The 23,936-nt window shown below is 43.5% G+C and overlaps 1 protein-coding gene and 1 long non-coding RNA gene across 2 annotated transcripts; both read left to right on the forward strand.

The window, feature by feature from the left end:
* The first annotated feature begins 949 nt into the window (after positions 1-949).
* Positions 950-3,890, forward strand: LOC116502806. The gene is made up of 4 exons (XR_004254591.1): positions 950-1,116; positions 1,641-1,696; positions 1,821-1,908; positions 3,692-3,890. It is a non-coding gene; the product is annotated as an uncharacterized LOC116502806 (long non-coding RNA).
* Positions 3,891-15,540: 11,650 nt separating this feature from the next.
* LOC116504208 (zinc finger protein 470-like) lies at positions 15,541-23,026 on the forward strand. The gene is made up of 2 exons (XM_032211091.1): positions 15,541-15,844; positions 18,089-23,026. Exons 1-2 carry the CDS (start codon positions 15,818-15,820, stop codon positions 19,118-19,120), a joined length of 1,059 nt encoding a protein of 352 aa, XP_032066982.1. The 5' UTR covers positions 15,541-15,817; the 3' UTR covers positions 19,121-23,026.
* Positions 23,027-23,936: the final 910 nt, after the last annotated feature.

Here is a 23,936-nt window from a genome sequence, read left to right on the forward strand (position 1 = left end):
GATGGATGGATACACACACACACACACACATACATACACACACACACATTATATATGCATTAATACATTAATATATATTATATTACAGGGGTGCGTTGGCTCAGTGGCTAAGACGCTGACCTTGTCGATCAGAATGTATTTAGTCATGCCGGCCACATGACCACAGAGACCTATACATTATACATAATGATACATTAATACACATGAATACATACACATGTCTGAATGTGTGGGTTTGTCTGTATATACATTAATACACATGTATGCTTCTTCTAGATTGACCTTAGCTTCTTCCCAGATAGGGTGAACCGGTAGTAGTGGCAGCAGGAGGCTGCACCCACCCAGCCGGTTGCTCTTGCACATGCGCAGAAGCTCATATGCGCGACAGCATGCCCAAACCGGTAGTAAAAAAATTAGCAACCCACCTCTGGTGTGTATATACATTAATGCATACATATTCATGCATTCTCTGTATTCCATGCATGTGTATTATATCATATGCATATTTATATATTTATATAAATGTATATAGATATACAGAGTATATGGTCCCTTCCAACTCTGTTACTGTTACTCCGTAGTAAAGATCACTCAACTAAGCCACAACTACATCTATTCTTTTCTGATCTACAGGAAAAACTCCACCATCTCTGTATAAATTATATAAAAATATTATAAAAATATTATAAAAATATTATAAAAATGTGTCACATCGTATACATAAATATACACACACACACGCCATACTCTTTTCATATACAAAGACTGTACTGAACACTCCACATATACACACACACCCCCAATCAATGTGTTTGACATGCAGGACGATCGCCTTGATGAAACCCATGACAAAATTTGCGGAAGTGAACCATTTGCGTCGCTCTACACCTTTTCTATCTCTAGGATTGCATTTTCCCCCTTAACGCTAATGGCTGCGCCGTCACGATTGTGGGCGGAAATGGCTGTGTGAGCTCCGTTTCTGGGGGGGTTTCCGGGTTCCCGGGTTGAGTTTCCGGGTTGTCCACCGGTGGGGGGCTTTTCTTACGAGACGAGCAAGACGGTGGCAAGAAGAAGCGCTTTCACCTTCTAGTGGGAGCGCCATGTCGGGACGCGAGGGTAATGCTTGCCTCGAGATGGATGGGTTACGATGGCGGGAAAGAGGGAGAGCGAGTGGGAGGATTGCGGGGGAAGCTGATGGCAGAAGCGGAGGGGTCTTTGGGGCGAGGGAAGAAGCTCTGCTGTGCTGATATTTGGGGGGGGGGCACCTGCCGCAGATCCTATTTGGTGCATGAATGGGGGAGAAGGCTTCAATTGAGTCCTTTCTATAATCTGGCTCCTTCCTGGTTTCTTTGACTCCAAGCCCCATCATGCCCAGCTGTTAGGGTTATGTTGGATGGGTGTGATAGGAATGTCTAATCTGGTCCATCTGGAGAAACTAAACATGGTTGGGGTGTGTAAGGTTTTGTTGTAGCCCTCTGACACTTTGCTTTAGCACAGTTCCTCCAGGTACGCTGGGACATTCAAGCCCCAGAATCCCCAGCCACGAAGGTATTCTGGGAATCCCAGCATTTGACAGAAGACACACCGGATTGGGAGGCTTTGCACTGTGGTTTAATTTCATATTCTCTCCTTTGCTCCAGGTGGAAAGAAGAAGCCCTTGAAGCAACCCAAGAAACAGTCGAAGGAATTAGATGAGGTGAGGAAAAAGTGAGGGGGGATGGGAAGAAGATGGTTGGGGCTGCTGGGGAAATTGCATGGTTTAAGAAGATGGTTAATGCTTGGTGTTCATTTTTAACTCTGGTTGGTTAATGTCTTAACAGGAAGATAAAGCTTTCATGCAGAAGAAGAAGGAGGAGCAAAAGAAATTGGATGAGATGAAGACAAAAGCTGCTGGCAAGGGCCCTCTTGGTAAGTTGCTTTCTTTTAAATTCCCTGCAAATGAGGGATCCTCCCTAGCAGTGCAGCTACAGAAATAGTTCAGGATAAAGAAATACCAGGAGGACTTGTAATGAAATTAGTGGTGAATCACAAGATTCAAACACACAACATTTTAGTCTCTGTTTTTTTTAAAAAAAATAGAATGTTTCAATTAACCACTTTTTCATTTTGAAGAAACTCCAAGAAGCCTATGAAAACTTAAAATGAAACAAAACTTTTTGTTAAAAATGAAACAGCTTAAATCTCATGAAACTTGAAGCGACAGATCGATCATTGCAACATCTCAGCTTGAATGACCAAATTCCATGAGATGTTGGTCATTTATGGGTTTTTTGGTGCATGTAACACCAAACAATGGTACCCAACAACTGAAGAGTTTGCAGACTCCTGATATATTGTGGGTCTTACTATTGTTCATCTTTATGTCCTTTGTATGGTAGGGAATAGTATGCTGATGCTGAATATGATTATTTATTGAATGTATGTTGGCATGGCCCGTATCTTTAACTCTGCTTTTACTGCAGTTCCCTCAACTATTATGCTGCTTCTTCTTATCCCAGTACACTTTGGAAGATGGGCTAATGTCCCTATTTTGAAGAGAGGAAAGATTTCTTTTTTTTTACAGACAGCTGAATTCACATTTTCAGATCACAGAATTGTCTCAACAACTTTCTTAAAAAGGAATATAGTAGTATTCATATATATTCTACTTGGGGTGGGTGGGTAAAGAAAATATTTCTCTTGCCACTTTTTTCAGTAGAATTTCAAGTTTGATTTTGTCTTAGGTTATCTTAGCTTACCTAAATTAGGTAAGCTTCTTAACATATTTGTGAAACTATATTTATTCTAGTCAATGGTACTTATAAGTAAAAATATATAGGATAAAGTGTTTTTATCACCATTGCCTTTCAGATGTATTGCCTGTATGATGTAGTCTGACATGTCTAGATAGCACCAAGCTATGATAGAGTAATAATATATTCTTCAACTGGGTTGGTCATTGGAACTTATTGGATGATAAAGCTAAGTGATATTGTAATCTTTCTAATTGTATTTCAGTAAAAAAAAATCTTACCTTTTAAAGACTTCCTGCCAGAGGTTAAATTCATTTTTTTAAACTACTGGTTCTGTGGGCATGGCAGGGGAAGGATATTGCAAAATCTCCATGCCCACCCCACTCTGGGGCCAGCCAGAGGTGGTATTTGCTGGTTCTTTGAACTACTCAAAATTTCCGCTACCAGTTCTCCAGAACCTGCTGAATTTCACCCCACTTCCTGGGTTTTTTAAAAGAATTTCCTGGGTTCATTTTGCATATTCAAGGCATTAAGCTTGATCATTTTTACATGGAAGCATGTTTCGTCTTAATGTAATCTGAATAGTCAACACAGCATATTTTCCAAATGTGCAGTGTTTTAATCTTAAAAGGAAAGGCAGTAGAAAACATTGCGACATTTCTAGAAACTAAAAAAAAATTAGGTGGATTCATAGAATCTTCTGTGTAGAGATTTATGAGATCATAAAATAATCTGACAAGTAAGCAGCAGCAAATCACTTCTAAAATAAATGGAAGAACATCATACAATCATGTCTGTGTATTCATGAGCAATTGAGCTGAACTTCAGGAAGCATTTAGCTCAGCTCAGGCTGAGAAATAAGGTCTCAGGTTTTTTTCCTCTAGTGCTGTCTAAAACCATTAGTAATCTCTCTCTCTCTCTCCCCCCCCCCCTCGCCTTTTTATTTTTATTTTTTGCAGCCGGAGGTGGGATTAAAAAATCTGGCAAGAAGTAGAGAGTTCTCTGGGACCGCTGTGGCAAGAAAAAGAAAATGAGTTCCTTCTCCTTTGAAGCTTAGCAGTAGGAAGAATTTCCAAGCTAATGTTGCGGGAAACATTAATATAAGCACCTTTGTACATTTTGTTCAAACAAAATAAAGTATTGGTTTGTTTTAATGACTGCTCACTCTTTCGGCCATGGTTTCATTTCATTTTTTTCCCCATTTTATTAAGCATTTATAGGCCGCCCTTTTCCCTGAGGGGACTCAGGGCGGCTTACAATAATAGGGGGGGGGGGAGTGCAGGACAAAACACAAAAAGAAAATGTGAGTAAAAATAATTAGCAGTAAAAACCCAACATTCATTCAACATTCGGGAGGGGCGAGAGTAAAGTCTTATCCCCAGGCCTGACGGGATAGCCAGATCTTGAGGGCTGTGCGGAAGGCCTGGACGGTGGTGAGGGTGCGGATCTCCACGGGGAGATTGTTCCATAGCGTCGGAGCTGCAACTGAGAAGGCTCTCCTCCGCGTAGTCGCCAGTCAGCACTGACTGGCGGATGGAATTCGGAGGAGGCCTACTCTATGCGATCTGATGGGACGGAGGGAGGTAATCGGCAGAAGGCAGTCTCTCAAATAGCCAGATCCACTACCATGGAGCGCTTTATGAATGGTAAGTAGGACCTTGAAGTGCACCCGGAGACCAACAGGTAGCCAGCGCAGCTCACGGAGGATCGGTGTTATGTGGGCGAACCGTGGTGCGCCCACAATCACTCGCGCGGCTGCATTTTGGACTAGCTGAAGTCGCCGGATGCTCTTCAAGGGCAGCCCCATGTAGAGCACATTGCAGTATTCCAGCCTAGAGATCACAAGGGCTCGAGTGACTGTTGTGAGGGCCTCCCGGTTCAGGTAGGGCCGCAACTGGCGCACCAGGCAAACCTGGGCAAATGCCCCCCTGGTCACAGCTGACAAGTGATGGTCGAAACTCAGCTGTGGGTCCAGGAGGACTCCCAAGTTGCGGACCCTGTCTGAGGGGTATAAATTTTGACCCCCCAGCCTGAGTGATGGAACGTCGGCCAAATTGTTGGGAGGAAAACACAACAGCCACTCGGTCTTGTCCGGGTTGAGTACCAGTTTGTTAGCTCTCATCCAGTCTTTAACAGCCTCAAGACCCCGGTTCATCATGTCCACCGCTTCATTGAGTTGGCACGGGGCGGACAGATACAACTGTGTATCGTCCGCATATTGATGGTATTTTATCCCGTGCCTCCGAATGATCTCGCCCAGCGGTTTCATGTATATGTTAAACAGCAGGGGGAATAAGACCGAACCCTGCGGCACCCCATAAGTTAGGGGCCTCGGGGACGATCTCTGCCCCCCCACCGACACCGACTGCGACCTGTCCGAGAGGTAGGAGGAGAACCACTGCAAAACAGTGCCGCCCACCCCCACCTCCCACAGTCGTCGCAGAAGGATACCATGGTCAATGGTATCGAAAGCCGCTGAGAGGTCAAGGAGAACCAGGATGGACGCGTGGCCTCCATCTCTGGCTCTCCAGAGATCATCGGTCAATGCGACCAAAGCGGTTTCTGTGCTGTAACCGGGCCTGAAGCCGGACTGGAAGGGGTCAAGATAGTTAGCTTCCTCCAAGGTACGCTGAAGCTGGAAGGCCACCACCTTCTCAACAACCTTCCCCACGAAGGGGAGGTTGGAGACTGGACGGTAGTTATTAAGAACGGCTGGATCCAAGGACGGTTTCTTCAGGAGGGGTCTCAAGAGCCAAGGTGGCGCAGTGGTTAAATGCAGCACTGCAGGCTACTGCTAGATCAGCAGGTCAGCGGTTCAAATCTCACCGGCTCAGGGTTGACTCAGCCTTCCATCCTTCCGAGGTGGGTAAAATGAGGACCCAGATTATTGGGGGCAATATGCTGACTCTCTGTAAACCGCTTAGAGAGGCCTGAAAGGCCTATGAAGCGGTATATAAGTCTACTGCTATTGCTATTGCTATTACCACCGCCACCTTGAGCGCGGTGGGGAAGTACCCCTCCCGAAGAGAGGCGGTAACAACCACCTGGATCCAGCCTCGTGTCACCTCACTGCTGTTGACAACCAGCCAGGAGGGACACGGGTCCAGTATACAGGTGGAGGCACAGCTCGCATAGCCTTGTCCACATCCCCGGAGGCAACATCCTGAAACTCAACCCAGAGATGGTCTGCCAAGTCGTTCCCTTGTGTCTTGGCTGGATCTGCGGGAGTGGAGTCCAGGTCCGACCGAAACCGAGCAACTTTGTCCGCCAAGAACTGAACATACTCCTCAGCCCTACTCTGTAAGGGGTCCCCCGTCTCCCTCCTATTTAGGAGGGAGCGGGTTATCCTAAACAGGGCGGCTGGGCGGGACTCGGCGGACGCTACCAAGGTGGCAATGTGTGTTCTCTTAGCTGTTCTTAATGCCCGGATGTATTCCTTGGTGCATGCTGTCAAAAGTGCTCGGTTCGGTTCGGACCTATCGGATCTCCACTGGTGCTCTAGGCGTCTCCTCTGGCGCTTTATCTCCCGGAGCTCCTCGGCGAACCAAGGAGGCCTCCGGGAGCCGCTGACCCGGAGGGGCCGTAGTGGCGCAATCCGGTCCAGAGACTCTGACGCTGCCGAGTGCCAGGCAGCAGCAAGAGTCTCCGCCGAACTGTGGGCGAGAGTATCAGGAATAACCCCAAGCTCCGTCTGGAACCTTACAGGGTCCATAAGTCACCTGGGGCGGAACCACCTGGTCGGTTCCTCCTCCCTACGGTGGGGGTTTGGCCTCCGGAAGTCTAGCCTCAGTAGGCAGTGGTCTGACCACGACAGGGGTATGATCTCATTACCCCTCAGACCAAGATCTACCCCTCAGACCAAGATTTCTTTTTTTGGTATTCAGAAAATACAGTAGATGAACATGGGGTCAAGGGCCGATGGGAATTGCATATTTGGGTGTGCTAAATTGAGGGGAGACAATTGTAGCTTCTTGTTTAGAGTGAGGTTCCTCATGTCTTAATACAGTTTGAAAGAGATGTATTAATTGCACCGTGTTGATAATGTTTAGGTAGTCGTCGATTTACAACCACAATTGACCCCAAAAATTCTGTTGCTAAGTGGAACATTTGTTAAGTGAGTTTTGCCCCCTTTTGTGACCTTTCTTGTCAAAGTTGTTAAATGAATCACTGCAATTGGTAAGTTTGTAACCTGGTTGTTAAACGAATAGCTTCCCCATTGACTTTGCTTGTCAGAAGGTTGCAAAAGGGGGACACATGACCCGAGGATGCTACAACGGTCATAAGTATGAACCACTTGGCAAACATCTGAATTTGGATCAGATGGGGATGCTGCAAACGTCTGTGGAAAACAGTCATAAATCACTTTTTTCAGTGCTGTTGTACCTTCAAACAGCCACAAAATGAACTGTTGTAAATCGAGGACTATCTGTACTAGAAATCACTGCATGGGGTTATCACATTTCAAGGAATGTTTGCTGGTGTTTGGGTATTTAGTTTACGCTTGAAATCCTGCATGGCTATAAATTGGGAAATTACTCAGAAAACATTTTGCTGCAGCCAGATAAACTTAGAAACACCCCACATGTGTGTCAATACACTGCATGCATCTCAGTTTGTGTGATGCAGGCAACAGTACATTAGCGTACAAACTTAATAAATAATGCTGGTTTGGCTAGAACAGCATGAGCATGGATGAGATAAAACAGGGATTTGAATGGTTGGCATTTTTCTTACCTTTAGCAAAAAATATTGCATATGGAAGGGGTACGACATACATACAATGTATGAAACGATATATAGGCAAGGTGAAAGCCAGAGTGATTTCATGGATAGAAAAATATGAAAAACCATTAATATTTCAGACTTCACTTCTTTGCCTAACGTTGTTTACTCCAAAAAGGGAAATATTACACGATGAGTAAACAATGTTAGGCAAAGAAATGGAGTTTGAAGTAGTAGTAAAAAAAAGACAGGATATTCAAACAGGAAATATAGTTATATTCAGTTTCTTTCAGGTATCCTGATTTCATCTTGATCATCAGCTATAGATTTGATGGGCTTTTGGGTCAGAGAATAAGTTTGAACTGATTGAACTAAGCAATCTACCAAAGTTTGATGAGAAGTACAGGATGATGTTGTTAGTCGTGAAGTCGTGTCCGACCCCATTGCGACCCCATAGACAAGGTTCCTCTAGGCCTTCCTGTCTCACACCTACTGCTTCCATGGCTCCATCCAGTCACCTCATTCTCTGTCCTTCTTCTTTTGCCCTCAATCGTTCCCAGCATGAGGCTCTTTTCCAGTGAGTCCTTCCTTCTCATTAGCTGGCCAAAGTATTTTAAGTTTCATCTATAGGATCTGGCCTTCCAAAGAGCAGTCAGGGTTGATCTCCTCTAGGCAAACTGACTGGTTTGATTGCCTTGCAGTCCAAGGGACTCGCAGGAGTCTTCTCCAGCACCATAGTTCAAAGGCCTCAATTCTTTGGCACTCAGCCTTCCTTATGGTCCAACTTTCACAGCCATACATTGCAACTGGGAATGCACAGGATGTAATTAATGATTATTTTACATGGGGTAAATTGGTCTAGAAATTAAGTTATTTGTTAGCTTTGGCAGAGCAATGAGCATTACTAAAGCATAAGAAGCGGTGGGCCAGCAAAAGCTGTTTAGGGGAATCAAGAAATGCAAGGGTTTTATCATATACCATGATACCCGGGCAGAAGAGAAACCAAACTTGTAAATGTGGAAAGAAGTTCAGCCAGAACTCAAGCTTGTCAACCATTGGTGTACACATTTTTATGAAAAACCCTACAAATGATGACTGTGGCTAATACATGAGTCAGCTACGACCTGAATAGGCATCAAAGAATCTTCCTTAGAGGGGAGCCCTATAAGTGCAGTCAGTGTGTGCCAATCCTTTGAGGTAGTCCAGACAAGAAACCAAAACTATGAAGACTAGCATTACCTTATTGTAAGTTTACAATAGCAAAATCTTTTAGGCCTGGAAGCACTTTCCTGTGATGGTATATGGAAAAGGACCTTGGAAGATGCTGGCTATTGAATGGTCAGATAAGACTGCTTAGCCTGCAACTGGATAGTGGGAATAGTAAGAAGCTCAGAAGAGATCCTCCCTAATTTCTTGGGCTGTAAAAGAGATGGTGAGAGAATTATAATTTCAGGCTTGCAAAATTGATGATGTCAGCCTTACCAAGTAGAGCAAAGAGGAAACACAACCAGATAATGTTAATTCTACTTTGTTGTAAAGCTACATTAATAGAATCTTGCAAGTCACCTGAGTAACTAAACATCTGCAAGCAAACCGCCATCAAGCTCATAGACCACCAAGGACTCCATAAATTGCATATTGTTGTCTCACTCTTCTGTACCAGAGTACAAGAGCATCCCTCAACCTGTTAATGTTGGGGTGGCAAAAAAATTCCCACACTAGTCAGGAATTCTAAGAGACATAATCCCAATTCACTGGGCCTTCAGCTATTGAGAACGGAGCTGTGGGAGTGGTAGGCCTGCTGCTCGCTTGGAACTATCCCCTCTCCCCCCCACCCCCCACCCACCCCTTTGGAACTATCCCCTCTCCCCCCCACCCACCCCGCCACTCCACAAAGCCGGAAAGGATGATCTGGAAAACATCAAGGACAAACGAACCACTCAAATCACTAATACCTTTCCTTCACCAACTGAAGGACTAAATGTAGTTGGTTGATACTAAGTTCCTCAGCTACTTCTGGGATTAGTTAATCAGGACCTCATATCTTGATGTAATTATAAAGTTAGGAAATAAAGAAACAATGTTGTTGCTTAAATGCCCTTATTTTATCCTTGCAAGCAAAACAGGGCAAATTCTCCAATTAACGCTTACTAGCCGTTCCATCACTGTACATCCTGTCTAAACAGAGGCTGGGAAATAAAAACAATATAACTCTCTTCTTTAACCCTTAAAATACTGTGTTAAAATGATTGTCTTTCAAATCCACAAATATCCTTGGCTTTTTAGGGCTGTGCTGCCCTGGTATGAGCCAAGGTGGCGCAGTGGTTAAATGCAGCACTGCAGGCTACTGCTAGATCAGCAGGTCAGCGGCTCAGGGTTCATCCTTCCGAGGTGGGTAAAATGAGGACCCAGATTGTTGGGGGCAATATGCTGACTCTCTGTAAACTGCTTAGAGAGGCCTGAAAGGCCTATGAAGCGGTATATAAGTCTACTGCTATTGCTATTGCTATTCTATGGGAAATACTCCCATAGAAGGAGGAGTTGTCCGGGGGGGGGGGGGGCTGGAGTCATTTCTATAGGGGTCAGTCCTTGCTTCACTTCCTTGCAGCATTTGGTCATCTGCGTGGCTCAGCTTAAAATGAGTACTTACCTTTTCATTGCATTTTTTTTTTGCATGTTCCATTTTTAAGCCAAGGTAAAATGAACATATTTTAATTGTTGCAATTTGTAGTATTTACTGGAAATACTGAAAGAGTTCTTAGGTGGGGAAAGTTTTTTTTTGTTTATATTTCATATTTCTTAATTGTCCAACTTCCTCATTACTTTTAATTTTTCTATATTCATTGGCAGACAGCATATTTGCACAACATGCTGAATTCACATATTTATCTGACCACAGGTGAACAATTTGCTGTACAAGCCACACCAAGCTGCATACTGAGACTAATTCTGCCTTGCTGGTTCAGCATTTTGGCCAGTATTTGGGGTGTCTGCAAGTTATGGCCAAAGGCAGAGTTTCAGTCTTGCTGTTGAGGCCACTGACTTTTTCAACCATACTGTATTCTAGCCTGTATCAAATCATTAAAAAAAAAAATACGGAGGAGACACTGCAGTGAGACCATTTCCATTTTGTGGCTGTTCTAATTTCTCATCCATCGCTAGAAGCCAAAAAAGTAGTGTTGCTTTCAGATTAACTCACCTAGACGTGTCCTGAGGAAATAAGAGGTCTGTCAGATCTGCATTTATATTCCTTTTAGAATTTTGGCCTGCCACACTTTCTCTTATTTAATTATGCTGTTTCTTTAAGTATAGTCAATGGGAGGGGGGATTTTGAGGAGTAGGATTTTGGAATGTATTGTTTTTCATTCTTTGCTAGAAGCCAAGGTCATCCTTTGTTCTCCACACCAGTACACCTGATCGGAAGAAGCTGGGCATGGACGCCAGCGTGGAAGAAGGAGATTTGACCATGTGATGGATTGTGGGTGTGGGGACAAGATCATGAACTTTTAACTGGGTGGGATTCTGATGTAACTTCCAGAGTTGGGATCCCCACAGCTATGTGCCAACATGCCTGCTTTATTAAATTGGAACTTTAAGCACAGTTTTCCTTCGATTCTGATTTGATTCTACATGGTATTTGGAATGCTGACAAGGTCATTAAATGAAATGGAATGGGATTCTTTTCCAATTTGGTACAAATTCCCAAGAGATAGAAGTAAGGAACTTTTGCGTTCATATGGAATCAAGTAGGCATTAAAATGCATTAATAATAATATCTTGTTCCTTTGGTTGACGATTATGTGCCATCAGATTGGTGATGACTCTTAGTAACCACACTGAGAGGTCTTCTCTAGGATGTTCTGTTCCCAACTTGGCTCTTCAGGTCTTCCAATGGTGCACCCATCACTGCTGTCATTAACTCCATCCACCTTGCAACTGGTTTGTCCTTGTACTTCTGTTTCTTTCTTGTCTTATTCTTAAACATGCAATAAATACATTTCCTGATAGTTCAGTACAAACGTTATGTACAAGTGGAAGATTCGTGCTGACATCATATTCCAAATTACTTGATTTGCTTCTCTCTTCTCAAATTTCAGAAGAATTTGGAGAGAGAAAGGCTGTCCTCTCTACAGCGGTGATGAATTCCTCAATTGTTACGCATAAAATGACATTCAATGGGTTTTTGTCCATTGTCAGATTGTATTTAGTAATGCAGCTTAATGGGAGAAAGTAGAGCAGGAGAAACACTGGGCTTTCTATCACCTCCACATTCTGCTTCTTCAGACTGAAGGAAGTTAGCACCCACCCACCCCTCCTAGAAGAATGAAATATCTTAGGAAATAATAAAAAGGTAGGATATTATATTTCCCTGGATGAGAAATGGAGAAACATATTTTTAGGCAGGAAACAGACTCACTCTTAATAACCCCCCATCTTTGTCAATGGGCCATTAAGGCCCGAGCCAGTATATTCTACATAACAAAGTTCTACCTTCTTCAGGCAGAATCATTTCATTGCCCTTCATTGCACCACCCACCAGGTTTCAACCAAACGTAACACACAGCCAACTTACAAAGCTGGCTATGACCTCTGACAGCAACCAATTAGGATACTCTTCCTGTGCCCCAGGCAGTTCAAAGCCCAGAGAGGGCATAAAATCCAGGGACTCTCAACATCTCTTCCCTTTTCACCCAGGAGCTCCAAGGCATTAAATCATCTTTCCAAGCAGTCTCCATGTTTCTAGTGTCTTTCTTCCCACTTGGAACTGAAGCCAGATGGACATTTCTTCCAACAAGATATTGTAATTTTAGCTTAGATACAGATATGTCAGGAAGAAATTCTAACAAGATGTGGCTGTGTGGGCCAGTTCTGTAAGCCCATACTTTTTGACTGCATAAATTACAGGGCTCCATATACCTCCTTAATCCTGGAAAGAGGCCATGTATAAATCAATTTTACAAGTGAATTTCAGGGGGACATTGCAACAGCTATCCCTTGACCTCATCAATCATTGTCTTTCAGTTCTGATTCCCATCCCCCCTTTTAAAGGAACAGCCTTGAGGCAGGTAATTTATTTTTCTGGGCAGATTTTAAGTCTTATTGAGTGCTTGAATGAAATTTCATGCCTCTCCACTTCCACAAATCACAAAAGTAAAGGAGAGGATTCTTTTACAGATTTTTAAGGAAGGGTGACTTTGGGGGACAAGAATGCAAGAGTCCCCATAAAGGTCTTTGATGGCTGAAGCTGCAAATGGGCAGGGAAGAAACAACGGTCTAAAGAGCCAAGATAGTATAGTCTTTATTGTCATCGTACAAAATAAATACAACAAAATTGGTTAAGATCTGCAAACCTAGTAAAAAAAAAAGTCAAGTTGGCGGTCATGATTCTGCAATTTAAAGTTCCACTTCCTTTTCTGAGCTGTGGGGTGCAGTGGTTAGAATAATTCTGCATTCCACGGCCAGCAGTTTGATCCTGGTGGGCTCAAGATTGACTCAGCCTTCCATTCTTCCGAAGTTGGTAAAATGAAGACCCAAATTGTTGTGGGCAATATGCTGACACTGTAAACCACTCAGAGAATGCTGTAAAGAAAAGAATGCTGTAAAGGATGGAGTGGTATATAAGTCTTAAGAGCTATTGCTACTGCTATTCTACCATTCTTGGCATGCTACTGCATGCCAAGCACATGAAAGAGAAAACAGTTGTATAGTTTTGGCCATCTTGACTGTTTCAATCTTCCGCAACACATACTGCTAAAAGAAATGGACAAGCACTGTTTTAGAGCAGTAGTGGGATTCAATTTTTTTTTACTACCGATTCTATGGGCAAGGCTTGGTGGGCATGGCAGGGGAAGGATACTGTAAAATCTCCATTCCCTCCCAATCAGCTGGGACTCAGGAGGCAGAAAATAGATGGCAGGAGGGTCAGTCAGAGGTGGCATTTACTGGTTCTCCAAACTACCCAAAATTTCCACTACTGGTTCTCCAGAACTGGTTGGAACCTGCTGAATAGCACCTCTGTTATAGATTAGTTTTACTTATATTTCCTTTTCTTAGAACCAAGCCTTCTGTGACTTTTTTGCCCTTCGCATAACTTTGCTTACCCTGAAAGGGAATTGTAGGATGAATGCATCTCACTTTCTTATGAGTTTTTGCAACACCCATGGCCATTTTTAAAAATGTGCACTGAATGATGCAATAGTTTATTATAAATAGTACATGGTTTTATATCCTGCTCAACACCTAGGTCTCAAGGCATAAAAGCAATAGGAAAAAAACAACCCAATAAATCCACAAACTAGCATGATCTGAAGCAACACAAGGCTGCTTCTGGGGAAAAAGAGACTTCTTCCTCTGATGGCTATTTAAACAGTGGCCATTTCTCCCAGAAGGTCCTTTAAAGGAGTTATGCATCAAAATACTGTGGGAAGTTATCATCCAGCCCTCTCACAGAAAAATGAAATATCCTAGGAAATATTGAAAAGGCAGAATATTTCTCTGGATGTGAAAAGAAACATGTTTTAAAAGACAGAATAGTTATCTGTAGCTTCCTGCCCACCCCCAGCTAATGGGCCATTAAGATGGCCAGGCTAGTCCACTTTACATAATAAAGACTTCTCCTCACTGCAGCTGTAGGGGGAAGGAATATTATTCAACTGACCACAAGGCATCTGAGAACTCATCACAGCCTAGAGTAGCCCCCTGCATGGCACCATGGGAGTCTGACAACCAGTCAGAATACATTTCTTACACAGGAACAGGAAACAGAGAGGTGGGACTGAACAGGGTATAAAAAGCCTAGCAAGCCCCTTTCTCAGTCCTTCTCTTCTTCTCCATCAACATTGAAACATGTGATCACCTTTTCTGTACAGGGCTCAAACCATGTGGTCCTGTCCAACAATAAACCATCTTTCCAAGCAGCCTCCATATCTCCAGTGTCTTCTTCCCCACTTGGAGCTGAACCCAGAAGGACGATTCTTTCAACAATACAAAGGACTGTGGAATACGAAAATAGGGAGGCACAATTTTATAGCTTTTTTTTTAAAAGCCTGTACTTTATTGGCAATCATGTATTCATTCACTCATTCAGTAAATATATTGCAATTCCACTTTGCTGCTGAAAAAACACTTAAAGTAGCTAAAGTAATTTAATCCATTAAAAATGCAAATAAATTAATGTATAACACTGCAATTAATGGCAATAAGAAACCAAGAACTGGGGAAAAAAGAGGGATGCAGGGAGGGAGAAGTCAAGTCATTCCATACTGTATATAAACGCTACCAACTGAAGCTAAATAATTTTTTACACTGAAACGTTTTACCACAACGGTGATGGCCGTGTACAAAGAGCTTCATTACTCAAATATAAGGAATGTGTGATGCTGCAATCACATATTAATTAAGCATTATATAGTAATCCACACAATTAATCCATTTGTGGAGAATCCCAGAAACTGAATCAGACCCTGTCTCCAAAGTCTGTATTCCCTTGAACGGTCAAACTATTCACTAAGGCTGCATTACTATTACTATTAGTCTTCTCATCCTTCCTATCACCCATCTCCTCCCACTTATGGCTGCAGGACTGTAACTTTGTTGCTTGTATCCTCACGATTTATATTGATTGTTCCTGATTGCTTATTTTTACCCTATGACTATCATTAAGTGTTGTACCTTATGATTTTTGATGAATGTATATTGTCTTTTTATGTACACTGAGAGCATAGGCGCCAAAGACAAATTCCTTGTGTGTCCAATCACACTTGGCCAATAAAGAATTCTATTCTATTCTATTCTATTCTATTCTATTCTATTCACACAAAACTGGGTTGCGTGAGCAAAAAGAGGAATTTTCAAGACCTACACTTCCCTAAATCTGCTCAAATGCTCTCGCAGCTGGAAGGCCTTTGATGCGAGGCCCCAAAAGCACTCTGCACAAGCTCAGAGACCCACACCCCCTCGCTCTGCCATTGAGGCAGGGAGTTCCCAGCAGGCCGCTGCCAGATCCCCCGTCGTCCAGCAGGGGGCTCTGGCGTTTGCATCAGGAGGCTTCTTGGCTTTGTTTGAACAGGGGCCGCTTGGTAGCGTTGAGTTAGTTTCCTGGGTCAGAGGTAGCTCTTGCTGCAAGCAGCCGCCTCCTTCTGCTCTTCCATTGTAGGCGAGGCGGGCAAGTTGCAGGCGCGGGGCTGCTCTCGCGCCCTTCCCCACGAAGCCCGGGCGGCGCGCGGCGGCGATGTAGGCGGGCGCGCGGACCTTTTGCACCCCCGACTTCGCGGCACAAAGCGGCTCCGCGGTTCCTCCGTTCCCCCCTCCCGCCAACCCGTGTGCGCCCTCCGCGGGACGCGGCGCTCGCCGCTGCCGCCTTTATGAGCTCGGGCGTCCGGGAGCACAAGGTAAGAGTGTCCCCGCCAAGCCTTCCCCGGAGTGGAATCGGGTGGAGAGCGGCGGGTCGAGTTGCAAGCCTTTGCATTGCTACTCCTCATCTGGGGGCTGAGCAAGCGAGGGAGCATAGTGTCTCTGAGCATACGCAGAGTGACTTTCCTTTCTGAACGGTCTTCTGTGCCTTTCTCCCACATCGTGCGAAATGCAAGCAGACGTTTACAGATGAGAGTATACTACAGGGTTATTCTCCCTGTTTGCTTAGTGATAGCAAGTGTGAGTTGCTTTGTATTCTGGATGTTTACTGCTCCTTAATCAAAACGCCCCTTGTCTGTGTAGTGAGTAAATGAAATGTTTTGGAATAAGGTCCTCATAGGGTGTGCTTTGCTTGAGGAAGAAATGAAGTAGATAAATGATGGCTCCTAGCAGAAGATGGAGAGGGAGGTTTATCTCATTTTATTAGTTTTTTTTTTTTTTACTGTTACAGGACATTAAAGACTGCCCAATCTAAACTTAACTTAAGTAAATATGTCTGGCTTTATGAGTACAGGTAAATTGCTGCTTGCAGACTTTAGAAACTGGTCCACCCTGCAGTGTTTGCAGCACCCATTCAGTCCCCTTGACCCTTTCTAGGGAATGCAGGATTTTTAAATTCTGAAATTCTATATACTTTAAATAATTCGGTACAATAAATAATTCTAAATTATTTTAGGTGTAAAAAAAGGAAAGTGGAACAAAACCCCAAACTTTCCAATTACCATACTGGAACACACTTGCAAGCGTGTCTCTCACACGCATATCGTACTATTAGGAACATTTAAGTAAGTTAACATAGTAAAATAATGGGAGGGGGATTATATATAAATTAGCACATGCATTCTGAAGTTCTAAATACTGTGGCCTCCCAAAGAGTTTTCCTAGTGATAAAATACTTAAATACCCATTAAAAGACGGGTAGCTCAGGGTTGAACTGTGGAGTTCTTGGTACTCTCTGAACTTTTGTTTGTTTGCAGACATTTTGTCATGCGACTAAGTAACTTCATTGTGCCTTGTGATGTTACTAAGTTGGCTAATGAAATGTCTGTAAGCAAATAACCAAGAACAGAGAGCACCAAAAGAACTCCAGAGGTAAGTTTTTCAGGTCATTTTTAATTGATAGAGCATGGTTATTCTTTGAACCTTGTAGCCAGGACCGGATTTAGATGAAAAGAGGCCCTAGGCTATTCCACTTATGAGGCCCTTTCACCTCCCATTTTTAAGTTTGTAAATTACATGAGAGATAATAAAATACATCATTACTGTGATATATCAATATATATCAATATATATAGCTGGCCTCCCGACGGAGGGTGGCTCTGCTCTGCGGCAAAGGCAGCGAGGCCAGCCGCCTCCCCTGCTGCGCTCAGCTGCCCGGCTCGGCCCCCTCGCCCTCACCTGCCTGGCCACTGGTGGGCTCCGTGTCGACGGGGCGGCTACTGGGAGCGGCCACGCCTCTCACCCGACCGCCAGTGCCGGGAACATGGGTGGGTTCCCCAACTGCCACGGCGCTGGAACGATCTTAACCAATATATTTTTATGTTTGTTTATTAGTCATATGCGTAGAATTTCTCCTTATTTTCGGTTCAGTGTTTTAGTGTTCACTGTTTTTAGAATAGTGTAATTTTAATTTTGCTAACAATTTGAATGTAGGCCCCTCTTGATCTTGAGGCCCTAGGCTGAAGCCTAGTTAGCCTATAGGAAAATCCGGCCCTGCTTGTAGCATAGATTTTCCTGCCTGGAATTGATAGGAGTCCTGCAAATTTTACTCCACTGGTCGTTCAATGTGTACTTTTCTAAGAAGTTGTTTGTGTTGCAAGTCTGCAGATAGATTAGAAAAATAGGTGAATTGGTGGAAAAATGATTAAAAAGTGGAAGTCAGAAGAGAGCACCCTGTTTCGCTGAAAATAAGACCCAATTGGAAAAATAAAATCTAGCATGATTTTTCAGGATGCTTGTAATATAAGCCCTACTTCCTCCAAAATAAGACCTAATCAGAAAATAAGCTCTAATGCATCTTTTGGAGCAAAAATAATAATATAAGACCTAGTCTTATTTTCGAGGAAACACGGTAGGTCACATGGGAAATTTTCCAGGAATGTAGGTTTTCTAGATGCTGTGGGTGCTGGGGCAGGCTTAAAGTATAGATGTTTTTCCTGTTGTGTGAATTTTCCAACCTAAACTGTACAACATATTGACTCTCACTCCCCCCCCCCCCCCAGGTGAGAGGAGGTCACAGGATGAGCCATATGGAGGAGAACTTCAGCCCTGACGAGGCTCGGTCTCAGCTGGTAACCAAAAGAAAATTGCTTAAGATGCTAAGCCTAAGCCCTGGACACAGCCAAGCCCGCGGGTCTGAAACAAGGGAGAAGAAAATACCATCCATGACATGGCCTGTGAAAACAGTGCATACTATCAAGAAACGCAAAGCCTTCTTGGTGCACCGGGGTACCCAGACAGAAGAGATACCGGATATCTGCATCGAATGTGGGAAGGTCTTCATCCAGAACTCCAGCCTGATCAGCCCGTGGCCCGTCCAGAGCGACGAGAAGCCGCACAAGTGTTCTGAATGCGGGAAAAGCTTTTCCGTCCGTTCCAGCCTCAACAGACACCAGAGGATCCACACCGGAGAAAAGCCGTACATCTGTCTCGACTGCGGCAAGCGGTTCAACGATAAGTCCAACCTGACTCAGCACCAGCGGATCCACACGGGCGAGAAGCCCTACGAGTGCATTGATTGTGGCAAAAGCTACAGCCGCAGCTCTCACAAGAAGAAGCATTTGAAGGACCCGGCGGAAGAGCCGCGAGAAGTCTGCGCCCCGGCGGACAGGGCCAACGCCAGTGCCGCGGACGAGAAGCCCAAAGCGAAGCAGAAAGCAGAAGTGATGAACACGTGTACGGAGTGCCTGCGGAGTTTCGGCCACAACGCTGACCTGATCAAGCACATGCGCATCCACACGGGGGAAAAACCCTACAAGTGTAACATCTGTGAGAAGAGCTTCAACGTCAGTTCTAACCTCTTTCGGCACCAGAGGATCCACACCGGCGAAAAGCCGTACGTGTGTTCCGAGTGTGGGAATTGCTTCACTGACAAATCGACCCTGGTCCAGCACCATCGGATCCACACCGGGGAGAAACCTTACGCTTGCCGGTTCTGTGGCAAATGTTTCAGCCACAGCTCCCACCACAAGAGACACGAGAAGATCCACAACCGAGAGAACCCTCTCTTTGCCTACCCGATCCCCTTGTTTTAACAGGTTGCTCCCGTTGGAAGGGAGGATAGAGATAACTGTGTCTTGGGGAACTTCCTTTATTTTTGTTTCTGAAGCGTGTAGGACCCTTTTGACTGATTTCTGCCCCAGAAAGTTTGCTTTCAGTTGAATATAACTTGGCAATGTCTAAAGGTGTGCTTGGAATGTTCTACGGCAGTGCTCTTCAACCTTGGCTGATGGAAGATGTGTGGACTTCAATTCCCAGAATTTCCCATGCAGCTTGCTGACTGGAGAATTCTGGGAGTTGAAGTTCACACATCTTCCAGCTGCTAAGGTTGAGGAACATTGCTCTAAGGGGGTGTTGAACTGCAGTTTTAGTGGTGGTGCTTTTCTGGGAATTTATGAGGCTACAATTCAATACAGCTACAGCACATTGGTTTGGAGAAAACTACCGGGTAAGTTAGAATGAATGCTCAAAGTGTGCTGAATTTTGGTAAGAGCCTTGGAAGTATTCCTAATTCCAGGTGGGGTTTCAGAATATCGATATTTGGTTGTTCCTCAAATGGGTCCTTCACAGGAATATTGGGGATACTTTGAAATCCTGTAGATATATATATATATATCAGTTCTGTTTTTGTATGGAAAACTATCTATTTATTGACAATCTCCTAATTTTATTTAATTGTGAGCGAACTTCCTGATGATTCCATTGTTTTGATTCCCTTTGTTTCTGGCTCACCTAAACAAGCCTTCCTCTCAGCCCAGGGATCTCCAGGTTTGCTGGATAGTGACTCCCATCCTCCTCCGCTTCAGCCTGGGGAGGATGGGAGTTGTAATCACATACGTCTGGGTAAACTGCATTGAGAGAAGCTGGATTGCACGGACCAGCCACAAGTGAAGAGAGATGGGAAGTCTTCCAGTCTCTATGCAAAGACACTGTGGAGTAATTTAGGCAAGGTGTAAAATTGCCTATATGAAGTCTTTGGCTTTAGAGGAGAATATTTCCTAGTCATTGAACACTCCCTGCAACCATCTGCTAAATTAGAAGGAGTTAGTGAAGTTTCAAGTTAGTGAAACCTATGTTTTGATGGACTGAGATTTTTTCCCCCCTCCAGATCTCTTGTTTTGGTTAGCTGAGTGGGTTGAATTCCCTTGAGGCCTCTCTAAAAATTATGTTTGTCAAATCTCGGATCTGTTGTTCTTTGCTGCTCTTTCTCCTCATTTGGCAATTAGGAATGGACGTCCAGCAGCTGAAGATGGTCACAATTCTCTAATGACAGGAAGACAAATTGTGCGTTGGCACTTTAAAGAGACTGTTGTGTGGCTATGGTGCTTGGACTTCTCCAGGCCAGAGACTCCCTCAGTTGCTCACCCAGGAGACTGAGGAGGTGTGTACATATATGTCTGTGTAGGTGGGTGTCACATGTACACACAGACTGATTAAAAACCAAACTAAGCAAGGTGGAATCTGAAAATAACTCAACACACCTGGATTAGCGGACCATAAAACATATGAATGCAATATGTAATGAAATGGAGGATATTTGTACTTTTTTTGTGGTGAGCAGGTCACATATAGATACATTTATTTCCCCCCATGAAGAATCTTACCAAAATTCCTAGGGGACCTGAGTCCTGTTTTTCTGACACTTTTTTTATTTTAAGTATTGCAGCCTTCAGGACAAAGTTGGAATGTCCAGAAGAGCTAATAATTAATTTCTGCGTATATTCTCATTTGTTAAGTCCAGTTTATGTTCAGATACATGTTCTCACAAAGTTCTGGTCCATCTAGCAGTCTCTGCTACTCAGATTGGAGAAAATATTATTTGAATCTTGACACTTGTGCAGGCAGAGCTGTTCCTTCTATGTCTCGGGTTCTTGTCTGTATTTTGAAAAGAGGAAGGAAAAATAGAAAGAAAAGATCCACCAGGGATATGTAGCGATCTACTAACCAGAGAGTTGTGTTGATTAATTAATGAAAAGAAGGCAAATAATGTTGATAGAAGTCAGCTGGGGCTGCATATCTAGATCTAACAGAAGTAGCCAGAAAATGAAAAATATGTAATATGGTGGGGAAGGTTTGGAATTAGCTGTCCGTAGAAGAATGTTTTTTGCTGTAGCGAAATAATTTTTGTGGCTACCTTTTATCCTTTCCGTAGGTATCCTTTCCGAAAATATTTGTCATTTAATAGAATCTGATAGGACCTTTGATCTATTGTAGCAGTTGATTCTACAGGTTAATTGAGGTTTTTTAGTTTATTACTGATGATACTGAGAAGGAAAGGGATAAGTGTTTCCTTAATTCTACAAATAGAGGGGGAAAAGAACAGCAACAACAACAACAAAAAACCCACAAAGCATTCCAGTTGTTTCTGTTTTTTATATATATTCAAGAGAGCAATTTCTTGTTTAACACGGGCATTTAGAATGTGTTCACATTATTTGTAAGAATTTTGGTTTGGTTTTCGTTGTGCGGGTTTGTGTTTTGACTTGTTTGTTTTTAAGTTTGGCCTGACCTCAAAAATGTTTCTGCTGTTTTGTCTGCAGCATAATCTCTGAAATATCACTGCAGCGCTGCCCGCAGTCTAACATTCATTATGTTGGTCATTGCAGCACTTGGCACAACTCTACCCCAAAGTATTTTTTGCAATGGCATAGAGAGTGACTTGAGTGCCCAAAGCACCATTTCCTTTTGTGGTTTTGCATTCTTGGATAACCAAGGCAACGAACCTTTGTATCCCCAGAAGCTCATTTGAACCGCATAATGGGGTTTTCTAAGTCAGTAAACTATGAAAGGTTTTATACCTGCCTCCTGAAGATAAGTTTCACAAAGGGGGATTGTGGCCTAGTTCACTTTTTAAAAAGGGTTATGCATCACCATTAAGTGATAGGGAACTTTTCTCCCTCCAAATTTGGTTGGTCTCCCGATTTGTAGCAGTCCCTGCTGCTCCGTCTAGAGTAGCATTTCTCCATCTTGTCAACTTTATGAAGTCTGGACTTCAACTCCCAGAATTCCCCAGCCAACATGGGGGCGGCTGGGGAATTCTGGAAGTTGAAGTCCAGGCTTCATAAAGTTGCTAAAATTGAGAAACTCTGGTCTGGAAGATGACATGTCATGCTCCCATTCCCGATAGATTAGTCAAGGCCTGCCAATTGTGAGAAATGTAGGGAAATTCAGGTCCAGTGCTAGCAGTATAACTAAATACCAGATGTTGAAGGCAAAGGGTTGATTATGTTCCATCCCATAACTAATGAAAACTTCGCCATAATAGAGTCATCCTTTATATTACTTTTCCCACTAAATAGGCTGGTCTGGGAAGATAATCCAACATTCTCAGCAGATACTAAGCTCTGTCAGACTCAGTGAGTCTTCACCCTGGATCAGTAAGGTTATTGCCAAATGTTTCTCTTGCTTACCCCTATACTCACAGTGTTACCTATAGTTGGTACACTAAGTTCTTAACGATGGAACTTGAATGAACATCGGGCATCCATGAGGTGTTTATAGTCCATATGTTTCCCAGTGCACTGAGTTTTCCCACAGTCTGCTCATCTGTTTTCCAAAGCAAGCTTTCATATCAATTTCAGGTATAAATACACCTGTATACACCAAATAACATTCCCTTCACAGGGAGGATTACCTTACTGGATCTCACAAGGGAACAGTGGGGGAACCTGGGGCTCTGGATTGGTGGGTATTGAAACCTGCTCCCCATTGTGACTACCATTAATTTAGAGCACAGCTCGGGATGTGTGTGTGTGTGTGTGTGTGTCCGTGTGAGTCACTTCTCCCCCTTCCCCCCAAAAAGGTAACGTGATATAATTTTAAAGCAATCATGCTGTTAAAGTGAATGGAGATTTATAATAATTTAATCGGCATAGTATCTAAGCATTTCCCTGGTGAATGAAAAATTTAAAAATAAAATAAAATCCAACTTACTATGTTCAGGCTGCCTCTTTCTATTTTTCTGTTCTAAATTCCTGCACCGATTGTGCTTCTCGAGCAGATCTGGGCATCTTACAACTCCTGGTTCGGCTGTCTCTGTCGGGACCCTTCTAATTTCAATTGGAAATTAAAAATCAAATAGTGCAGGAGTGTCAAACTTACGTTGTCATGGTAGTGTCACATGATGTATCAGGACATGTGGGCATGACCAGCGCATGATGCAACCAGCCTGCGGGCTGTGAGTTTGACAGGCCTGAAATAGTGTATGCCCTGCAGACAATACAATTGCGTTACTTTTTACTGTATTTTGAAGATGACTACTAATTATTTTCAATTTATGGTATGTGTGTGCGTGCATGCATACCTATGAACCTACACAGCCCTATTGATTTGGCCTTCCATAACAGTCCAGTTTCTCATGTGGCCCCTTGGGAAAATTAATTGCCCACCCTTGTTTTAGGGGCTCACATCTTGGATAATTAAGACATACGTATATAACCTTCATGCTACTCCCTTTTCGGGTAAGCAATATTGCACAAAAGAGCAGAAAGGATGGTGTCCCTCTATGTCCCATTCATAAGGGGCTTTCACAAATACTTTCTTGCAACCCAGAGAAATTGTAGGCAAGGGCACCAGCATCAATCACAGATATGTCATATGTGCCATTTCTTCCTAACGGAAGGCAAATCAAGATTTGCATATTTTGGCCAGGATCCTCCAAATGCAACCAAATAACTTATCCTATGTTGAGATCTTGAATGTAGAAATTGACCTGCAAATTAATACCCTGGTGTTTGCATCGCATCAATTGTACATTGTAAAGGCTTTGAATTGAAACGCAACATTAAGAAAACTAAAATCATGGCATCTGGCCCTCTCAATTTCTGGCAAAAAGATGGGGAAGAAATGGAG

This window comes from Thamnophis elegans, chromosome 2, assembly GCF_009769535.1.
Source record: "Thamnophis elegans isolate rThaEle1 chromosome 2, rThaEle1.pri, whole genome shotgun sequence".
Lineage (NCBI taxonomy): Eukaryota > Metazoa > Chordata > Lepidosauria > Squamata > Colubridae > Thamnophis > Thamnophis elegans.

Coding starts and splice junctions, on each gene's coding strand:
- LOC116504208 (XM_032211091.1), top strand. CDS start 15,818: ATGAGCTCGGGCGTCCGGGAGCACAAG. Junction 15,845..18,088: donor CGGGCGTCCGGGAGCACAAG/GTAAGAGTGTCC, acceptor CCCCCCCCCCAG/GTGAGAGGAGGTCACAGGAT.